This window comes from Anarrhichthys ocellatus, unplaced genomic scaffold (assembly GCF_004355925.1).
Source record: "Anarrhichthys ocellatus isolate YVR2014 unplaced genomic scaffold, GSC_Weel_1.0 scaffold3, whole genome shotgun sequence".
Classification (NCBI taxonomy): domain Eukaryota; kingdom Metazoa; phylum Chordata; class Actinopteri; order Perciformes; family Anarhichadidae; genus Anarrhichthys; species Anarrhichthys ocellatus.
In genome coordinates this window covers 16,691,782-16,710,375 of record NW_022280033.1, presented here as the reverse complement: position 1 = coordinate 16,710,375, position 18,594 = coordinate 16,691,782, and the positions used below count along the sequence as shown (strand labels likewise).

At 42.6% G+C, this 18,594-nt stretch overlaps 1 protein-coding gene across 4 annotated transcripts in view; it reads left to right on the top strand.

Moving 5' to 3' along the window:
- Nucleotides 1–234: 234 nt before the first annotated feature.
- Nucleotides 235–18,594, top strand: part of rmdn2 (regulator of microtubule dynamics 2) — a 30,575-nt gene continuing 12,215 nt past the window's right edge. For 2 of the 4 annotated variants that reach the window (XM_031876126.1, XM_031876134.1), the window contains exons 1-4: nt 2,319–4,259; nt 12,893–13,070; nt 13,168–13,270; nt 15,116–15,176. In XM_031876126.1, coding sequence (XP_031731986.1) covers nt 3,694–4,259; nt 12,893–13,070; nt 13,168–13,270; nt 15,116–15,176 — 908 coding nt within the window. In that variant the 5' untranslated portion in view covers nt 2,319–3,693. The other 2 variants (XM_031876141.1, XM_031876149.1) reach the window with 2 other exon arrangements.

Genomic DNA, 18,594 nt, shown 5'->3' with positions numbered 1-18,594 from the left:
AACACAAGCATCTGACAAAAATGTTAAAATAAATACAAAATATCTATTAAACAAGTGACGTATTTACGTAAAGTCAAACACTAGTTTATCATTCTAACTGTCCTCCAAAAGACATGTCATTTGTAACACTTGAATAGAAACCCAGGAAGGGACAGCTCCATGTCCACTGACTAAAGGTCCACTGTTGATGTGATAACACGTCTACTTAGTAACTTTTTTAAATCCTGGTGCACACTCCGTCCAAGCTCCCTGCAGGGACACACTGGTGAGACGAGTGAATTGTAAAGGTAGGTCTTTGTTTTCAACTAGAATAATGATTTAGAGCAGCATGGCAATAATTTGTATTTTAAAATATGTAAAATCATGATGTATTGATATTAAGTAAAGACAGAAGTAAAGGTGCAACACTGTAAACATTCTATCTGAAATTAAACTCATGAATTAACTTATAATGATCAATGAGTGCCTTTAAGTCATTATCACCCGTTTGTACAAATAGTATTTTGCAACACGTTGCTTACACTGTTGCAGCTCTGGTATTCAACTTTGCTCACTGATTATTCCCTCACGTGTTGTGATGATATGGTTGATGAGAACTCTTCTCTAGGAATAAAATTCTGGCACAAAAGATCAAAATAGGGTAAAGTGTACCACAAGATCCACATCTCTGATGGTAAAATGTCAAAATAGCAACATAACAAGTTGTTAACAACCAGTGCAATACAAACCCTTACGTGCGCAGTAATCAAATGCTTCATCGCAGCTTATTATATCGTGCATACATTTCATTACAAAGGGTGCTTTAACGATCTGAGGAACAAGCCTGTTTATCATTTCAGTTTAGAGCCAATGATGTTTTCTGAGATGAGATAGACTGTGGTCCAGAAAGACAAGATGTAGTTTCATCGAGGTAATAAGACAGGATTTCTCTTAAGTTCGTATAAAGGACAGGACTACTTATGCTGCCAGTATACATAGGGCAGCATACAGTATGTGAGGGCAAACGTCCTGTAGGACATATACAAGTAAAAGTTGTACTGTGAATGCAGAATCAGTGACTAAAAGGTTCAACCCGTACAGGAAGCACAAGCTCAAAAATTGGCTTTCATATTTCAAGATGTGTTAGATTACAGTGAAGAATCTTTAGCCTACCGGAGATTTGCAAAAGCTATTGCAGTCGCTATATTCACGAGGAAGAAGTATTGTCCCCAATTCCCCATTAGTAGACAAAAGAAAGCAATGTGGCATTAAAAACAATATAAGTTCCTTGTGCAATAGAATCCATGAACTCTTCCTAAACATATACAGAGTGGGGTCCTTGAAATATAATGGGAGCTTCCAAATTTCAAGAACAAGGACGTCTGGGTCCTGGAGCCTTAACCCAGTAGGTGGAAAGCAAGAGGTAATTGAAGGGATGAACTAACCCTCCTATATTCCTGCACGTCAGGGATAACTAGCAGGATGCGCAATGCAAGGTGCAGGAGATGATGTATTGCAAATGCTCCTGTGTCCAATGTAGTGTTAGAGAACACGCACTAAACATGCTTTAGACCACATAATGTAAATTTCATCTAAATCCCTTACATAAAGCTGACTTCCTTCCTCTTGCCAGTAGATGGCACTATATGAGTCATTTCGGTCATGGAGATGTTATCAAGTGTGAGAAATTTCTAGCAGATTGGAAAATGTATGCTCAAGTTACAACTTTAATGGCAAAATGCGCTTTTTTGCCAACACTACAACATAAAGGAGCGGTTTAATTTGAGCAACTTTGTAGTGGGCGCCATCGAGACATTTTGCCCCCCCCCCCGGAACACCAGACCAATATTAGATCTACATTTTTCCCACTTTTGCAAAGTTTCGTGAGTTTATGATCACTTTTAGCCCCTAAAAACGCAATTAATTTGATGGGTGGTCCTCGGGTCCAAGATCTACAGTAACACGCACAGGCAGACCACACTAATGGAAATTTTGAGTCGTTTTTAGGTGACATGAATCAGTTTAGATTGAAGGAGGGGGCACCTGGTAGAAACATGCAGACTCCACACAGAGAGCATGCACCTGTGAGGAAGCAGTGATGACGTGAAGGTGACATTTACATGCCATTTAAAAGATTGGAGGACATAACAGGATCAACTTAGGTCAACTTGATTTGCGCCAAACTTACAATAAAACGTAAATCATTTTCATTGTGAGGATACCCACGAAGCCCGGAACGCTTCATTGTGGCGCCTGAGCACACACGGAATGTTTTGACAGTTACACCAGTACGCTTTCAAGCCAACAGAGGTGCCTCCACTCATACCTGTGCAGTAAGGGCTCTAAAATGGTCAATTTTGTGGTATTTTAGAAAGAACATGTTAACGTAACGTCTTGTTGTGATACTGTATTGCTGAAACTCAGCATATAATGCGTTTAAACCGTTTAACCTCCGCGAGTAACTTTTCTTTCCGAGTGTTAGCCCAACGTTTGGCGACTTGTAGCTAGCAGCAAGACTTTCGTCAATGACAGCGAATTAACATATTAACGCGTAATAATGACATTGTGAAGTTAATAAGCATGACGCATGCCTGAGACCCCCGACAGTCCGAACCTCACAACTGTGGTCTGGCTTTATAGAGCTGCTGTCACTATCTGACTTCTGGCTAATACCCTCGCTGTGTGATTAGTATGTTGATTCAATTATATAAGCTAGCTTTAGCTGCTGTTGTCGATTTTCAAATAGTTAGTTGGTCTCTTATCTCTCGTTTATGAACTTACTTTAGCCTTTCATCACCATAGGGCTTGCATGAAGTTAGCCTTCAGGGCTTTCTGCCAGGAATCTCCCAAGGTTCAACCAAACTAGTTGGTGAGGTTTAGTAAAAGATCATAGTTTAAGTTAAACTACAAGTACTTTATGTTTTTCCTTCGAGGCAGGGTAAATGACAGGAGGCACATTTCGAGGACACACAGAGAGAATGATGTCCTAACTTAGATAAAGACACAATGTTTTCATTTTTGGAGAAGCCACACGTTGCTGTGTCATTGTGCTTCCCACTGAGTCGACAGACTCTTCTTCATGTAATAACCTGTTTGTAACCCAAGTGTCTGAAAACAGGGAAGTCTGTAACTTTGTCAGCCACCGAGAGTACATTGTGTTACTGGGTTAAAAGTGGAAGGTCACTATCTGCTCATTTTAATTACTACAAATGTATCAGTTGGTGGTGGTGTCAGTTTACTACAAGTTACATTTTAAGATAGTTTCAGTGTTCATTTTTTACTGTTGTCATTTCTCATCTGATTATAATTCAACAGTTATGGCTACTTATCAAACATTACACCAGCACCATAATACCTAAGGCTAAATGTCAAACTGAACACATACATATGCAGACTGGCTAGCTTGTAAATCAAATAGTATCTTCATAGAACTGATTATCAGTTGATACAGAGTCAAGTATTAATATTAAATTAAAAAAAATGTAAAAATCTGAAACCAGTTGACTCTTTATTTACACTCACACGACATTTTAATAAATAAATTGTTTAAGTCATTTCCCCAGCAAAAATGCCAAATATTTACTTAATATGACTTCTCAAATGTGAGGACTTGCAGCTTTTCATTGTTCTGTTACTGTTAATTGCTATATTTTTGGGTGTTGTACTGTTGGTCAAAAGAAAAAAAGAAATTAATTTAATTTTGTGGAAATTGTGATGGGCACTTTTCACTATTTTCTGGCAATTGCCAAAGTAATCTTTAAACCAATTCATTATATGAGTCCCACATTTTCCTTCCTTGTTATTTCTGTCCGTTCTCCGCAGGCCTGCAGGATGGCCCAGGCAGACGGCAAGGTGCTAGTTCTGGGAGCGTTGGCTGGAGCGGCTGGCATCGGTTTGGCTGTGGTGTTCTACCAGGGCTTCAGGTCGAGGCGACGAGGCTCGTGGTCGCGGTGCAACCTCAACCACACTAATGCACCGGGCTCCGGCGTCATGGTGGTGGATGGCCCAGGTCTGCCCTGGGGGTGTCAGGCTGAGGTGCTGGAGCGCCTCGAGGCCCTGATCCAGTGCGTGTCCGAGCTAAAGGAGGAGATGAAGTCGCTGAAGAGTGCTCTGCCGACGCTGCAGGACCAAGTCAGGGAGGAGCTGAGGGGACGCGACGAGGTGCGCCGAGCCAGCCCTCTCCACAGGAGCACGCCGACGCGGAGGAAAAGGGCTGCAGGCACCATCGCTGGGCCCAGAGCTGGTGGGCGGAGCTCAGAGGAAGCAGAGAGTGAGGGAGGGTGAGTACTTTTTCTCAAAAATGTGTCCTCGCGTAACTCACCACGCTCCCATCAGATTCTTTCAAATTGTCCAAACTCGCCTTTGCTGCAACATATTCTACGTCAGTGATGTGTTTCATTAAGTTGCCTCCCTCTGGGCAACGCCCAAAAGTCAGAACTGCAAACATAAGACTTTAAAGTCTACCTTCAAGTTTACAGGATTCAGACACGCTCACACAAAGTAATAACACAAAATATTTTCAAACCGAACACACACGCACACTCTGTGCCTGGCTAACTTGTAAACCAAATATTGATATCACATGGCAGACTTGGACCTTTGATCACAGCCAGTACTTTGGATCGTTGCCCCCATGACGATCATTAATTTTCCAGAGCACCCTGTGCTCAAAATCCGGTATCTTCATCACACTTTCTATCTGATTGTACACAAATCACACACTGTTGTAGATGAATGTACATTTTTCCCCCTGATATTACATGCACCCTCTATGGCTGTTAGGGAGTCCATAATGCATCTGCATTGAGGTCTTTCTGTGTGTCGGAGCCGGTACAGGTAATGTGGAACCAAAGTTCGGAAACTTTAAGCTGTACGGTGTTAGCAACAGGTGCTGAGGTTAGCATAACGTGCGGATTGGCAATAAAAAAGGCGGCGCATAAAGGGTTCTAAGGTTCTAGGTTCTAGGTTCCTGGTCAGCTACAACAGCAACGGAGAGAGAGTTGTGTTGGCAGGATGAAGCTTCATGAAGCATTAAAGCTTTACAACAAATTGGAAAGCAAAAGTATTCATTTCTCAAGGCTTCATGTGCTCAGAAATCCACCTGGTGGCGTATAAAACAGGCAGATATATTACGGTACAAGGCAACACTCCTTCATGATCTCGACCTTGTGATCTGTGGTATAGGCCGCTGTATTTTCTGCCAGTAGGCTATTTATCTTGTGAGTAATGCATCAAATGCGTGTACATTAATCCTTTACAGTTTTAGAACACTGACATTGCCACTCCTGCCAATATAATATATCATGATTCAATTATTGATCAAATAATTTCTCAACGTGTTTCAGCTTCAGACGTCATCCATCACGTCGTTGGTCTAAAGCGATACAAACCTGGATACGAGCTTCACGGAAAAATTCCTGGATTACTTGACACGCGATCGTCACTACCGTCTCCAGTAAGACGAGGATGGTGTGTCCATGTTGCTCCACCTGTTGTCGAGTTTACGAATGGAAACTCATTGAGTGACATTTGAGCGCATCACCCAGACGAGGAAATGACAAGCATGTTTATTTGTATAGCATGTTTCATACACGGAGACAATTCAGTGTGCTTTACATAAATGAAGATAAAAAGGAACATCCGTATATAGAATAAATATATATATATATACATATATATAAATAAAGAGAATCTTTGACATTAAGTTTGAATCAATTTGTTGCTGCATTTAAAATATTTGCACAATTTTAATTCCTGTTTAAGTTGCTGGTGTTCCATTAATGACTTTAATAATAACAATTCAGTACATTTATGTCGATCTATTTATTTGTTGCCTTTAGTTTTATGAAGTTAGGAAAGCAAGTTCAATCATAATCATAATGCCACCTTACACATAAAAGAATGATCCTGTCACTTCTGCACAGTGAGCCTTACAGCTTATTAATGTAACAAAGGTCAGGGGTTTCAGAAAAGCTGTCAATAACTCTTTGTTATGATCACAAAAACTGTATGCATCTCTATCAATAATCTGCCAACTATCAGCATCGACTTCAGCCTTCTTGTCATTTCTTAATGTAAATGGTTCCAGTAGATAAACACAGGATGGATAAGCAGCAGATAACTATCTCGACAGGTGGCAACGCGTGAAGTGATTTCAGGTCGTTGTTTTACTTTAACAGCCTCATCCGGTAATCAGTGTGTGAATCCACAATCTCGTGGCCCTCCGAGTTCACCACGCTAACTCTGCTCACTCTATGTGCTAAATTATAGTCCTGACAGTATGTACATTTGCCTCAGGTGCATGCAGAGAACAGCAGACCAATCATTCACTACATGCCCAGTCATCCACCTCCATCCACGCCCAAATGCCTTGAACTTGTGCCATCCACAGATAACATAAACAACAGATGTGTTTCGTTTGAATCTCATGATCTCATATAAACACCAACAGTTACATGACGGTGATTACGCCTGTGCTTTAACATTTTCGGGCAGTCAGACGGACTTCAGTTTTTATTGGACACGACTGAATACATCGGGTTGTTTGGATGTGGCGGGACCAGGATTTGGTTGGACCGTCATTCGAGTACTCAACTTGATTTGACCTTTGCTGCGTCAGTGTAGGAAGCACGGCATGTGAAGTGCCAAGAAGACGTTCTGACACTCGGCTGCTTTTACACCCTAACCACACAGATTTTAGGTGTGCACAGTGAGCCTCAGATCTAGACCTGTGAGGCTCCTCCCCATCACCGTTACTGTCCTCGCAATGATTAATCAATTACCTTGGAGCGCTGTTTTTTTTTCTTTACAACTATAACAACATAAAGTCAGGCCAACCGAACATCCAGTGCACCCGGGATCATTAATGAGTGTTGTGTTTTACCGTCTGTGTCATCTAAGATTGTCTCTACAGTGCTTGTAAAAAGAACAAAAAACAGATACACACGTCCATAAACATATATCGTTTGAAAAAGATGATCTGCAAACTTTTTTGGCACTATTTTCTCAGCAAAGTGTGTGACGTAGCGCCCAAAAAACGGCATGAAAAGGACTAATAACGCCCTAAAAGCATTGCTGGTCCGTACGTTTGTAGACATAGGAAGTGAGACGGCTCATACGTGGGTAATAACACTGTATCGTATGAGTCTCCTTTCATAACGGATTAAACACTTCAGGTCAGCCTACCTCTACTTGTGTTACCATCGCCCTCCTCATTGGCTGGGGGAGCAGGTGGAAGTGTAAAGACTGCCCTCCAGCAGATGTGGTTCGCAGGTTTTGAGTGACAGCCGTCGGCCACATCAAATGCTCTTTAATTACAGCCGGGGTTATTCCGCCTTGAAAGAAATCACATCACGCACACTGCTCCCGTAATTGAAGAGCCTGTCCTGCCGCTCTGTTATTTGTACGAGCAGAGCGTGCGTGACCCCCCCCCCGCCGGCTTGGAAGTCTTTGGAGTACAGCATCTCCACACAATATCCCCATAAGAGCAGGGATGCTAAGGGTTGTGTCATAGTTATTGCATGTTTGTTGAAATCTAAAGCCTGAAGAATACTTTCAAGATTAGCGCATTAATCGATCGGTGCAAAATGTTGAGTCTGCAAACATCTCGGTTGAACACATTGCCGCCTCAAAAACTTGAGCTGTATGCCGGTCAGTTCTAATAATTATAAATATTATTGTCTCTAATAATAATTGGAGTAAAACGTGTCTGATATCCAACAGGGGGCATTGGTGCAAGTATGAACAGGGCCTTCAGCAAATCCACGTCATGAATAGGCGAAGGCTTGTGTTTATTCTCTCCTGGAGATGATTGCTTTTATAAGCTTAATGGTTTTCTGACATTTGTGTTGAAATATTATTTTTTTATAAATCAGCTGTCCCGTGTGTTTGCAGAGATGCGTTTAAAGTGTGACCGGCATTACCAAATCGTGTGATAAAGCGCCGCAGCTCCAGCCTTTGTCTGCGTAATGCTCGGAACAATTAGTGTGACATAATGTCCAAATTACAGAGCAAAACGGGGAAACACGCCGAACGAAGGGGTTGAAAAGTTCCAGCTGTTTATTCGGTTCACTCCTCATGTGTCACGGCGGCTTCCTCAGAGAGGAGACCCATCCATCACCCCGTCGGTGTGCCAAGCTGTCAGAGGCCTCGTCGAAAAGCGTCTTGTAGGAACTTGTAATTTCTTGAACAGTTCCCACTGAGGTTATTCACATCATGTCGCTGCAGCTCAAGGACATTACCACTTATTTTTCTTCCTTTTCCCAAAAAAAAAAGAAATAGCATTTATAACGGTGGATGGTTGTTGATCTAAGCAGATCTGAGCAGGAGTTTTGTTTAGTGACGGGCAAGCCTGATCAACTCGCGCAGAAATGTTTAGAAAGAGAAAAGGGAGCTCATTGTCTGATTTGTGATTAAAAGCTTTAGTCGAACTTCAATGTGAACGCGATGGTACGTGCCGCTCCGCAGCTGTCCGCATCCGAGACATTCACGTCTAGATCCTCGGGTTCATGCTTCAATAAAAGGCTTTTAGCCAAACAAACACTTATTTTGAATTGCACACAATGTATATGACGTGCACACGTTAAGCTGTCTGACGTGTCACCTGTCCAGCTGGCCTGTCTCTGACCTGTCTCTGTCGAGTCTCACTCTGACCACCCACACAGTGTGTGATTTGTGTACAAATAGATAGAAAGTGTGACGAAGATACCGCACTTTAATGGCCAACGCTGGCTTTTCTGTGATCCCACAACCTCGACTGCAAAAGGCTCCTTTTTGTACATTTTTGTGAACAATTAAATGTTGCTCCCTGAATATCCATCAGTCTAAGTGAGTCTGCAGTTCCTTTCAGAGGGTTTTAGCATCTGTTAGCTCATTATCTCCAGCTGTGAGCCTGGGTGGAGATTATGTGTTCGGTCGTGTGTGTGTGTGTGTGCATCTGTCTGTCCACGGCTAATCTCGCATACTACTGGACCCATCAGTTTATTTATTTATTTATTTTTGGGATCATTCATGGCTGAATGCTCAAGGACCTCTCGTGGTTGCGGTGATTCACACTTTTTGAAAAATCTAATTTTATTGACTGTTTCGTAGCATCATAGACTGCTGACTCTGCACTCCTCCTAACCAGCTGGTAGAAACCGCAGCAGGCGGCTGCATAGATTTGAATGAGAGTGTATCTATTGCGTGAGATGAGCAAGAGATAAATGAAAAACATGGCTGACATTTGTGGTTTGTATTCATATAATCAAACATTAGAACAGTGGTCGTTGCAGATACTGCAGTGCGTGGACCTTTCTAGTCATTTTGGTTTTCTTGCCCTCAACTTCATTATTATTTTTTTTCTATTATTATTATAATATATATTATTGCCATTATTAGAGGACTTTTCTTTAGGTCACCCTCATCAAGCAAGTCTCTTTTTCTTTCATTTTCCATTTTTGTTTCTTACTTATGAGGTTCATTCAGGACTAGGTGTCATCCCGCCTCCAGTTCAGATCTATTTCTTGCCCGTTTGCCTTTTGGCGAAGTGACAAGCCAATTGTCATTTGTATACGGTTACGTATAAACATTTCAATTCAATTCAATTCAATTTATTTTTGTATAGCCCAAAATCACAAATTACAAATTTGCCTCAGAGGGCTTTACAATATGTACACATTTGACATCCCCTTGTCCCGGGACCCTCACATCGGAACAGGAAAAACTCCCCCAAAAAAACCCTTTAACGGGGAGAAAGAGGAAGAAACCTTAGGGAGAGCAACAGAGGAGGGATCCCTCTCCCAGGATGGACAGAAGTGCAATAGATGTCATGTGTAGAATTTGTTTCTTCCTCTTGCTATTTTAGGAACCATGTGTTGCAACATCCAAACAGAAGTGCTATTTAGGTCACCCTTTAGAATTGAACCAACGTCATGGCATGAACACGCGAGAATAATCACTACACTCAATTTTTGCATCGTCATCATGTGTCTGTGACAAATGAATGAGGTTTTGTTTTTTTTTCCCCCACTTGCCACAACAGAGGAGGGCATAGTTAGAAACCCAGTGATGCTCTCAGCTTGGTCAGTGATGATTTAGGAGGGTAACAACTGAAAAGTCTGTGGGGGGGCTCTCTCCAGTCAGTCAGCCCGCTTTGCAGAGCAGGCGTTCATTGGTCCTGTCACCGGTGCTACACAGGCTCAATAAGCTGCGCTGCGTGTTCCGAGGCCCGGCGACGTTGGGATGGTAACTCTGGTTTGTTTTGAACTGCGTAACCGCGGAGACTGCCTTCGCTAAGCTCCAGTGAGAGATCCCGTCAGTGCCCCTTTGGGTCTGTATGCTGAGGGGCCGACCTCCCCGAGGTACACAGCATGGGTAGCTGAATACAAAACCAAATGTTGCAGTTCTTTCTATCGTCAATATATCATATTGTTTTTTGCACAACAGTTTATTTCTGCCCTTCCAAACTGAATCTGTATAAAATGATATTTCTTTTCACGTGCGTGTCACAGAAAGGCCTGCTGGGACATGATGTACTTAGTCGGTGTTGAAATGCTAATGACAATATTTAGACTGCTGGTAACATTGCAAAGGCAATAATGTTTCCTGCACAAACATATACAGACTACATCAGCACACACACAGTAATGCAAATAGATCCTTAGCTTATTTTTCTTTCAACTCAAGTGATTCATGCGCCGTGGAATGGCGTGACAGGAATGCGCTGAACACTCAGCTGCCTGTCTCTCCAGCTCCACTGAGTAAATAACTGCGGGGAGGCTGGCAAACCAAACTGCTGAATGAATACAAGGACAAAAGGATGAATGAATTAGGAAATGAATGAATTAGGAAATGAATGAATGAATGACACAAGTCCAATAATGTGACTTACCTCGCTGCAGATAAACACCAGGCCTGTCTGTTGCAAGGCAGTGCTCTATGATACGGTGCGGGCAGACGAAACAGGAAGACTGCAACAGTCGGAGTAAACACGAAAGCACACACATTCAGATTTTTTTTTTTTTTAAGCTTGGGTGTGTTGGCCAATAAATGGTTTGAGCCTTGCCTGCAGGTTTTTAGGGTTTACTCAGGGGTTAGTGCAGAGACGGGGATTGTAGAACGGTTTTGGCACACTATTTCAAAATGACGGTATAAACACAAACAGAGATTAAAGTGAAGACACTGTAAAGTCTAGTTTCTGGATGTGAAGTACAATCGTTGTACAATTTGGCCATAACTCAAGAAGTCGTCTGCTAAATATGACAGTTTTACACAGTGAGGAAGTGATGATGTTTTGGACAGACGTGGATGTAAACTGCAACTTGACTGGTTGGCCGGAGGTACACAACCGTGAGGCAACTTGTGCTGCTGTTACGCTACGTTGTATCTTTAGCCATCGTCTTGTAGTGATCACTTGTGACCACAGTGCTGTTCAGCGAAAGTTAAATAGGCTCACTTTAAACCAGGCGGCAACCTCCGGTTTCTGCCGAGGGAAGCCGATGCGGAAGTGTCTTAAAACGTGCGTTCTCTCTACTGGCCAGCAGGTGGCGACTCCTTCCGTCTTCTTCAATACAGCGTGATGTTCATTTACTAAAATGATGTCTCTACGCCACTCCTCCGCATTCCAAATACGGTAACGTCCGTTCATCGGTTGCCAAAAAAGCCAAGATGGCGCCGCGTGTATTCCAAGATATACTCAAAACGGCACGATGACTACGCCCACTTCTTATATACAGTCTATGGCATTAACTAATGTTTTGGCCTCTTGGGGGCAGAGGGAACAAGTCATTTGATCCATTGTTTATATAAGACTATTTAACATATAAGCTTTAAAACCAATTTATTTCTATTCAAACAACACAACCCTGACATATTATCACTGTAAAACAGGACGGGATTCTTTGGTCTCAGCGTACCGTTGCGGCCTCATCTGTGTTGTTGACTTTGTCGGACGTGGCGCGTTGTTCTTGACAGCTCCTTGCTCGACTGAGAAGAAAATAATCTCTTCAGCTCAAATGCCCTCACATTACTACTGTAATCGCGGCACTCGGGTTTGAAGGTGTGAGTTGTGGGGGCGGAGCCAGGAAGCGGCCTCGGGGCACCTGTTGGTTCTGTCTGTGGCCGCTCTGACACATCCCTCCAGAACCATGGCTCGCAGCCCAAAATACTTCCCTTAACCACCAATGACGCACATGCGGCCGCTGCCAACACTTAATAGAGGCTTTTCATATTTTGTCTTTCATTTTTCCCTGTACCTTTTTAATATAGCTCTTTATACTGCTGCTTCTTAAGTGTTGGCTCAGGGTGTTTGTACACGCTTACAGGAGTTGAAAAGGCACCATAAAACGTCTAATGCAAGTGTTGCATGCCTCACCCCGACAAACAAGTCTCCCTGTGTTTTGGTTTTTAGGTTTTTTTTTTGTGAAAAAGCCTTTAGGTATCCACGTTAAGACGTCAAGAGTTTCTTAACAGCTAGAAATTATAAACTATTAAGTGACCCACTTATGTAAACAAACCCGCCCGCCGTTTGTGTGTATACAGGCAGCGAAGATTGATCCTTTTATACATCAGCACCTGGCAGAAAACGGCTTGTAAAAAAAAAAAAAAATGCTCGTTAAGATTTTTTTATTGATATGAAAAAGCTCTTCAGCCGAGGTGTTTTCATTCCACCTCACAAGTTGAACATGGCTTTGGATTGAGCTACCGGGAGTCCCGGTCCAGGACACAGGTAGCTCAAGCCAAACATCTAACATTTCGATTTTTTTATTGACGCTTCCTGAGGCATGTCTTGCTGATCTTGCAGGACAGAGACGGTCTGGCCTGGTGTCTGGAACCACTGTTTAGTTCGCCTTTCAATTCCACCTCAGTAAAGTTGAGTTGCACACGCTGACAGCAAACTGAAGGTACACGTCTCTGTGATTGTTTGTGCTTTCAGGTATATGACCGCGCTGACGGACTCCGAGGAAGAAGAGCTAAGCGATGCGGAGCAGGGGGAGGAAGAACAACCTGCAGACAGGCTGTGTGTCCTCCTCGAGAGGATCGACGGCATGCGTCAGGCCACCGAATCGGACAAAAGGGAAATTCTCGCCCTCCTTCTGGAGCAGAGAGAGGAGGTATGTTGACTCCTGCGTACATTCGATTGACACATGTGATCCTGTAGCTCAGCCAATACGGAACATTGTGTCCTAACACTTCGATATACTTCTGTAGTTCGGACAGAACTCAACCTTTCTTTGGCGGCTAATCCGGGCTTACTGTGATGTTCACGACGTCAGCTGCACTCTGGAGGAGAAGAAGACCCATGCGGAAACTGGTAATCTAGTAAACCTTGGTTGTGTTGTACCTCATTTGCCACGCACCCCACTCTGGATGTGAGATGCTATAGCGTCATGACCGCAGCTGTTGTTCTGACCAAACCCCAAATGTCAGTATCATGCAAGTCTGTATTCCTGCAGTGGCTTCAGTTACTTTAGTTTGAGTTGTTGACCCACAATGACTCATCAGAAAAACGATGTTTGGCAATTTACAATGAACATGGACCAGATAGGATTAACATCCATGTTAGTAGGAAAGCACTCATTAGCACACATTGGTGCTAATATGTCATACTAGTCGGATTGTATTACATAATATTCCCTACTCGTTCACGCTAAATGAACACCTGTGTTAACCGTCACATTGTTCCCTCTGATTATTGGTTCTCAACACTGACATTTGTAGTAAAGTTAAGGGTCAAATCCTAGATTGGTGAACAGTACAGCACGCTTTCCACCAGAAAAACCACGTCATGTTTATTTATCCAATTTATGTCCTTTTAATTAAGTGGAATCTCTGGCTGTTGTGGTGGAAAGAGCACTGTGCATTAATTGAAGATTGGCCATTTTAAAGGCCTCTTTACACTGGTTTTGGGCTGTTCCAGATTAATAGAGAAACACAGTGAAATCGTTAAAACAATGTTCCACTGTAGAGCTTCAGCAGGCCGCATCAACGATCTGAAAGTGTCAGAAGTTTAGAACCACAATCTCAGTTCATGTTGACAGAAAAGAACATATACACACATACAGTTTTAAAATAATACAACATAGATAACATAATATCATAACATAACATGAATGCAGCACACAGAGACAGACTATAGGCTGTTTATAAGAAGTGGACGTAGTCATCGTGGTGTCACCCATTGGTTTGTGGGCTGCAGTTTTGAAGCCTCAAGTTCGGCAATTTGGCCGTTGCCATCTTGCCTTTTTTGCCTGGTAGCGGCAGCGACCTGTCAAGATCTAAATCCATACACTTATACAATGCGTGCATGCATACATACTTACGCATGCACGCACATACACACAAGTCAACAAGGACTTTTTTTTTTTGTTTGTTTTTTTTTTAATTCTCTATTCAGATTTTACCACTACAATTTACCAAACATTCATCTTACATGGTTAAAGATGGATCAAGTAAAGTCCTGCATGGACTGAAGTTTTTGTTAGAGCCATCTCAAACAATGTGACATCCAATCCACCCAGACCCATCAGCAGGAAATTGCTTTACAAAGTGTATATTCCACACACTGTAAATAGACTATGCACTCGACAAAGAGGACACCGTACAGTCTTAAAGTCAACATTTTTCTCTCTGATCTCCCACAGGCTCTTTTAAAGCAGTTCACAAGGACTTCCCGTGCTCTGTAACGTACTCCATAAGGCTTTTTCTTCTACTATCTCAAACAGAGGCTGTTTTGTGATTCTACTGAACTTCAGACTGGACTGACCTGTTTCTCTGTAATCCTTCCTCATCAATGTGCCTCTAATCAGAGCTGGCCAGGTGCTTGCCGAAAAGACAACCGTGTCAATGCATTTGACATTGTTTCTTGATGGGGCTATTTAAAGCAACAGGGCATCATCTTTGACATTCATTCTGATATTATTAGTGCAGCTGGAATGAGACGCTTTCCACTGAGGGATGAAGGATTTACCTTGGATTTGTATTCTTTAACGTCGTGCCCTGTGATGTTTCATTACCTATGAATAACCTGTTGTTCGTCTTTACTAATCCACGCTCTCTCGTTTTGTTGTGTGAGAACGTCCTTGGTGAATTGAGTGTGTTGAGTTTGTGTTCCAGTGGAGCATCATTATCTATTGTCCGTCTTTCCTTTTGCTCTTAGGGAAGAAGGTCGGCGAGGAGGCGGTGAGCCTGAACCCTACGTGTGCTGAAAGCCATCAGTGGTAGGTTTGCCTCGTTTCCTTCCTTTCCACATTCAAAAGCTGAAACTGCAAAATGTCAAAAGCAAATCAGTCACGGTTGCTTGAAGATACACTTTGATGGCATGTGACTTGCCGTCATTGAGCCCCATTTTGTGAATCGCCCATGGTTGCATTCTAATCCAGTTAAACTGTTTCAGTAAAACGCCATGAGACAGAATGAAAGCGTAGACATGGGTACTTTCCCCAGACGAGAGGCGCTGTTCTTTTGAGTGACGTGTCGGGCCTCGAGCAGCCGTTCCTCAGTATTTGAGTGGATGTTCACTCACGCATTTCTTTGAGCAATTCTAGCGAATTTGACTTGAATGAATCCAGAGGAACGTCGCAGAAAGCACACGGAGGGGGGTAAGAGACGGAGTGAATCAAGTTTGAATTGTGTCAGTTTAACTTTTGGACCAAACCAACACGGACCGGAATATGCAAAGAAAAGTGCATATGTAGTCAAATGAAAGAATGAAATCGTAGCAGAGCATCGCTGCACGCTTTGCAGTCTTGCATGTTTGTGAGATAAAAGCAGTTTACCCTCCCTGCAGATCACCCCTCCATCCATAATCATTTTGATGAATGTAAACACGGCCTAGGTTTACTTTGGTCACATAGACTGCCGGTTACACTGGAACGATGCCATGAATGGTCTTCTGTACATATATACAGCGGTGCATATTTAGTGCCGGGGGTCTTGCTGTTGATCGTTTAGCGCCGAGATATTGTGTATTTGTGTCGAGCTCATTACATTTGTCTGCATTTCATGTTCTGTCTTCTTGTTTCTGTGGTTCAATGTCTGACTGGTCCCACAGAAATAAATAAAAAATAACTTAAAAGACATATTTTCTGCATCTGGCTGATGCTAGTGGACATTTAAAAAAAATGGCGAAATCTTTCTCTTTGAGTGGATATTAAGTCGAGGGGATTTTTGCTGCCATAGGTGATTCTCAGACAAAAGAAATCGGGAGAACCCTTGTGTACCTGCCCAGCTGCTCTGTGATGCAGCGGGAGAAAATCCCCCTGCTTTTTAATTAGTTGTGAAGAGTGGGCCTGGTGGCATGAATCCCGTCTGTATTTGTGCAGGCCCCAGTGGTGCATTCCTCATCTGAAACACCGCTCATGTCAAAACTTGACTGCTGATTAGACACGGAGTTCACGGCTGGAGTAGAGAGATGACGATTGCACCAGATGCAGCTCCGATCAATTTGCATCAAAACAACTGCAAACGTAGACTTCTAATGCAGCTGTAACGAACCGATACAAAGCCCCTTTTACTCGGCTTTGCTTTACTCGTGTTCAACATCGAGCCCTGAGCATTCAGGAAGTCCATACAGTGTGCTGCGTTTGATTGCTTATATAACAGTAATAGCTTCCCCAGTGTGTGTATTTGTTACCATTAATTACATTCCCTGTGTAATGGAGATCATGCAGTTGGTTTCTTCAGACACGCGTGTGAAGTTCTCCCGTGGAAAACCGGCCCAGACCGCCCGCTCGAGCCAGCCGCCCTGTTTGCTCTGTTCGTTAGGGAATAATTAGCATTAGCTCATGCACATACCGCAGCACTCGAGACGTCAAGGGGAATAGCAGGCTGAGTTTGTTTAGTTGATTACGAGCAACAGCTTTGAAAAAGCTTAATGCTTAATCCTATATCCACTAATGGAATTTGTAAGGGTCTTAAACCGAGCAGAAACGCGGTCTAAATTGAACGGACAGGGCAAAGTAGGTAAAGCCGCGCTCCGGGAAGGGGAGGAGGCAGAGGACTGGGGACGGTGCCAGGCAGTGTTGCAAGGAAGTTTACGTCTGAGGTAACTGTTTACTTAGTGCGCCGATGCCGTGAGAAAACTTGTCACCCGTTTTCCTGAATGCTGCCCAGCTTGTCACAATTTGGCAGACTGTGATGTTGAGACACTCTGCCACCGAAACTACTTGCATTGTCTTCTTCTCAAAGCACACGTGAATGGACGGCTTTTTGAAACCTGTTCATTGCCATCTACCCCGATTACATTTTTACTAAAGTGTTGCAAATGTGTTTTTTGGGATGTGAAAAATCTACAAATGTTTTTTTAAGGTTTATCTCTGTAACAGCCTTCTTTAAATCTGTGAAACTACACGCACACATAGAAAAACATGCAGGCACAACTGAAATATGCAGGCAACACACTGATAAAATATATAGTACTAGCAAATAATTGGTGCAACAAAATATATATTATGATAAAGCTGAAATGAATGTACATAGTGATGAAGTGGTAGAACAGCATGCTGTGTACTGCAAGTCACAGAGAAGGGCAGCGTCGTTGGATGCACTGTAACAAACACGATTATTGTTGTAATATGTTAATTTCATCCAGTTCACCAAAGTTGTTAACAACTTTAGTGTTAGTGTTCATTATGTCATTACGATTACGATTGTTAGTTTCAGGTCATTATACACCAATGAAAACATAGTTATGCAAATTATATTCAATTTCTGCCAATTAAATCCCTAAATGTTACACACTGTTCCATTGAGGTAAAATAGACCACAAAATGAAATATTTTACTTTGTAGCAGCAGCAGCTCACAGGGGGTGTAATTAGCATTGTTAAAGGCTTCCACAAAGAGGAACTTATTAGTGTATGGCATATTCCCTGTCTGTTACACCAGATTGTCACTGCAAATGATCTCTACAAAAGAGTGGGAACCCTGAATAGAGGCTGATATTGATGTCAGGTGTTTACAGTAGTTGAAACACTCCTGGAGCCTATTGTGCATAATGTCTACTAGAGCCCAACCGATAAATCGCTGCCTCATATTATTTGCCGATATCAGCTTATTATATATATATATATAAATCTGGTGTAACGCATATAAGTAACCAAATGTAAGGGATCCTTATTGAGTGTTTCTTATTTTGCTGCAATGTGAAAACAACAATATCAACTGATATGTTATCAGAATTTTGAAAAAGAAAAAAATCCAGTGCCCTGTCCACATTCACAACATTTTATCCATCGAACTACAAAAAACAACAACTGAGAAGCTCATTCTGTGAGTTTGTTTTTATTTGTATAGCACCAAGTCGATGGTGAAAGATCTCCGACTGTTATCACAGAACCAGGGATTACCCTAAATAACTCAATGCTGATGTGCAGCCACACGCACGGCACATTTGCGAACCTCACGCAGTCTAAAACAGCCCGTGCACCGGCCATTTGAAGAGCTGAAGTGATGAACGAGCGTGATGTCCGTCCGTATGACGGTCATCACTTCACGAGAGATTACGCATACTTTCCCAATCTGTCATGCACCAAATCTCTGCGCCTCTTTCCCAGGAGAGGTGGACGAGGACTCTTGAAGTTGGACGTGTTTCGAGGCAGTCAACGGGCGACACGCTATCAGCATCTCCACGGCTCTC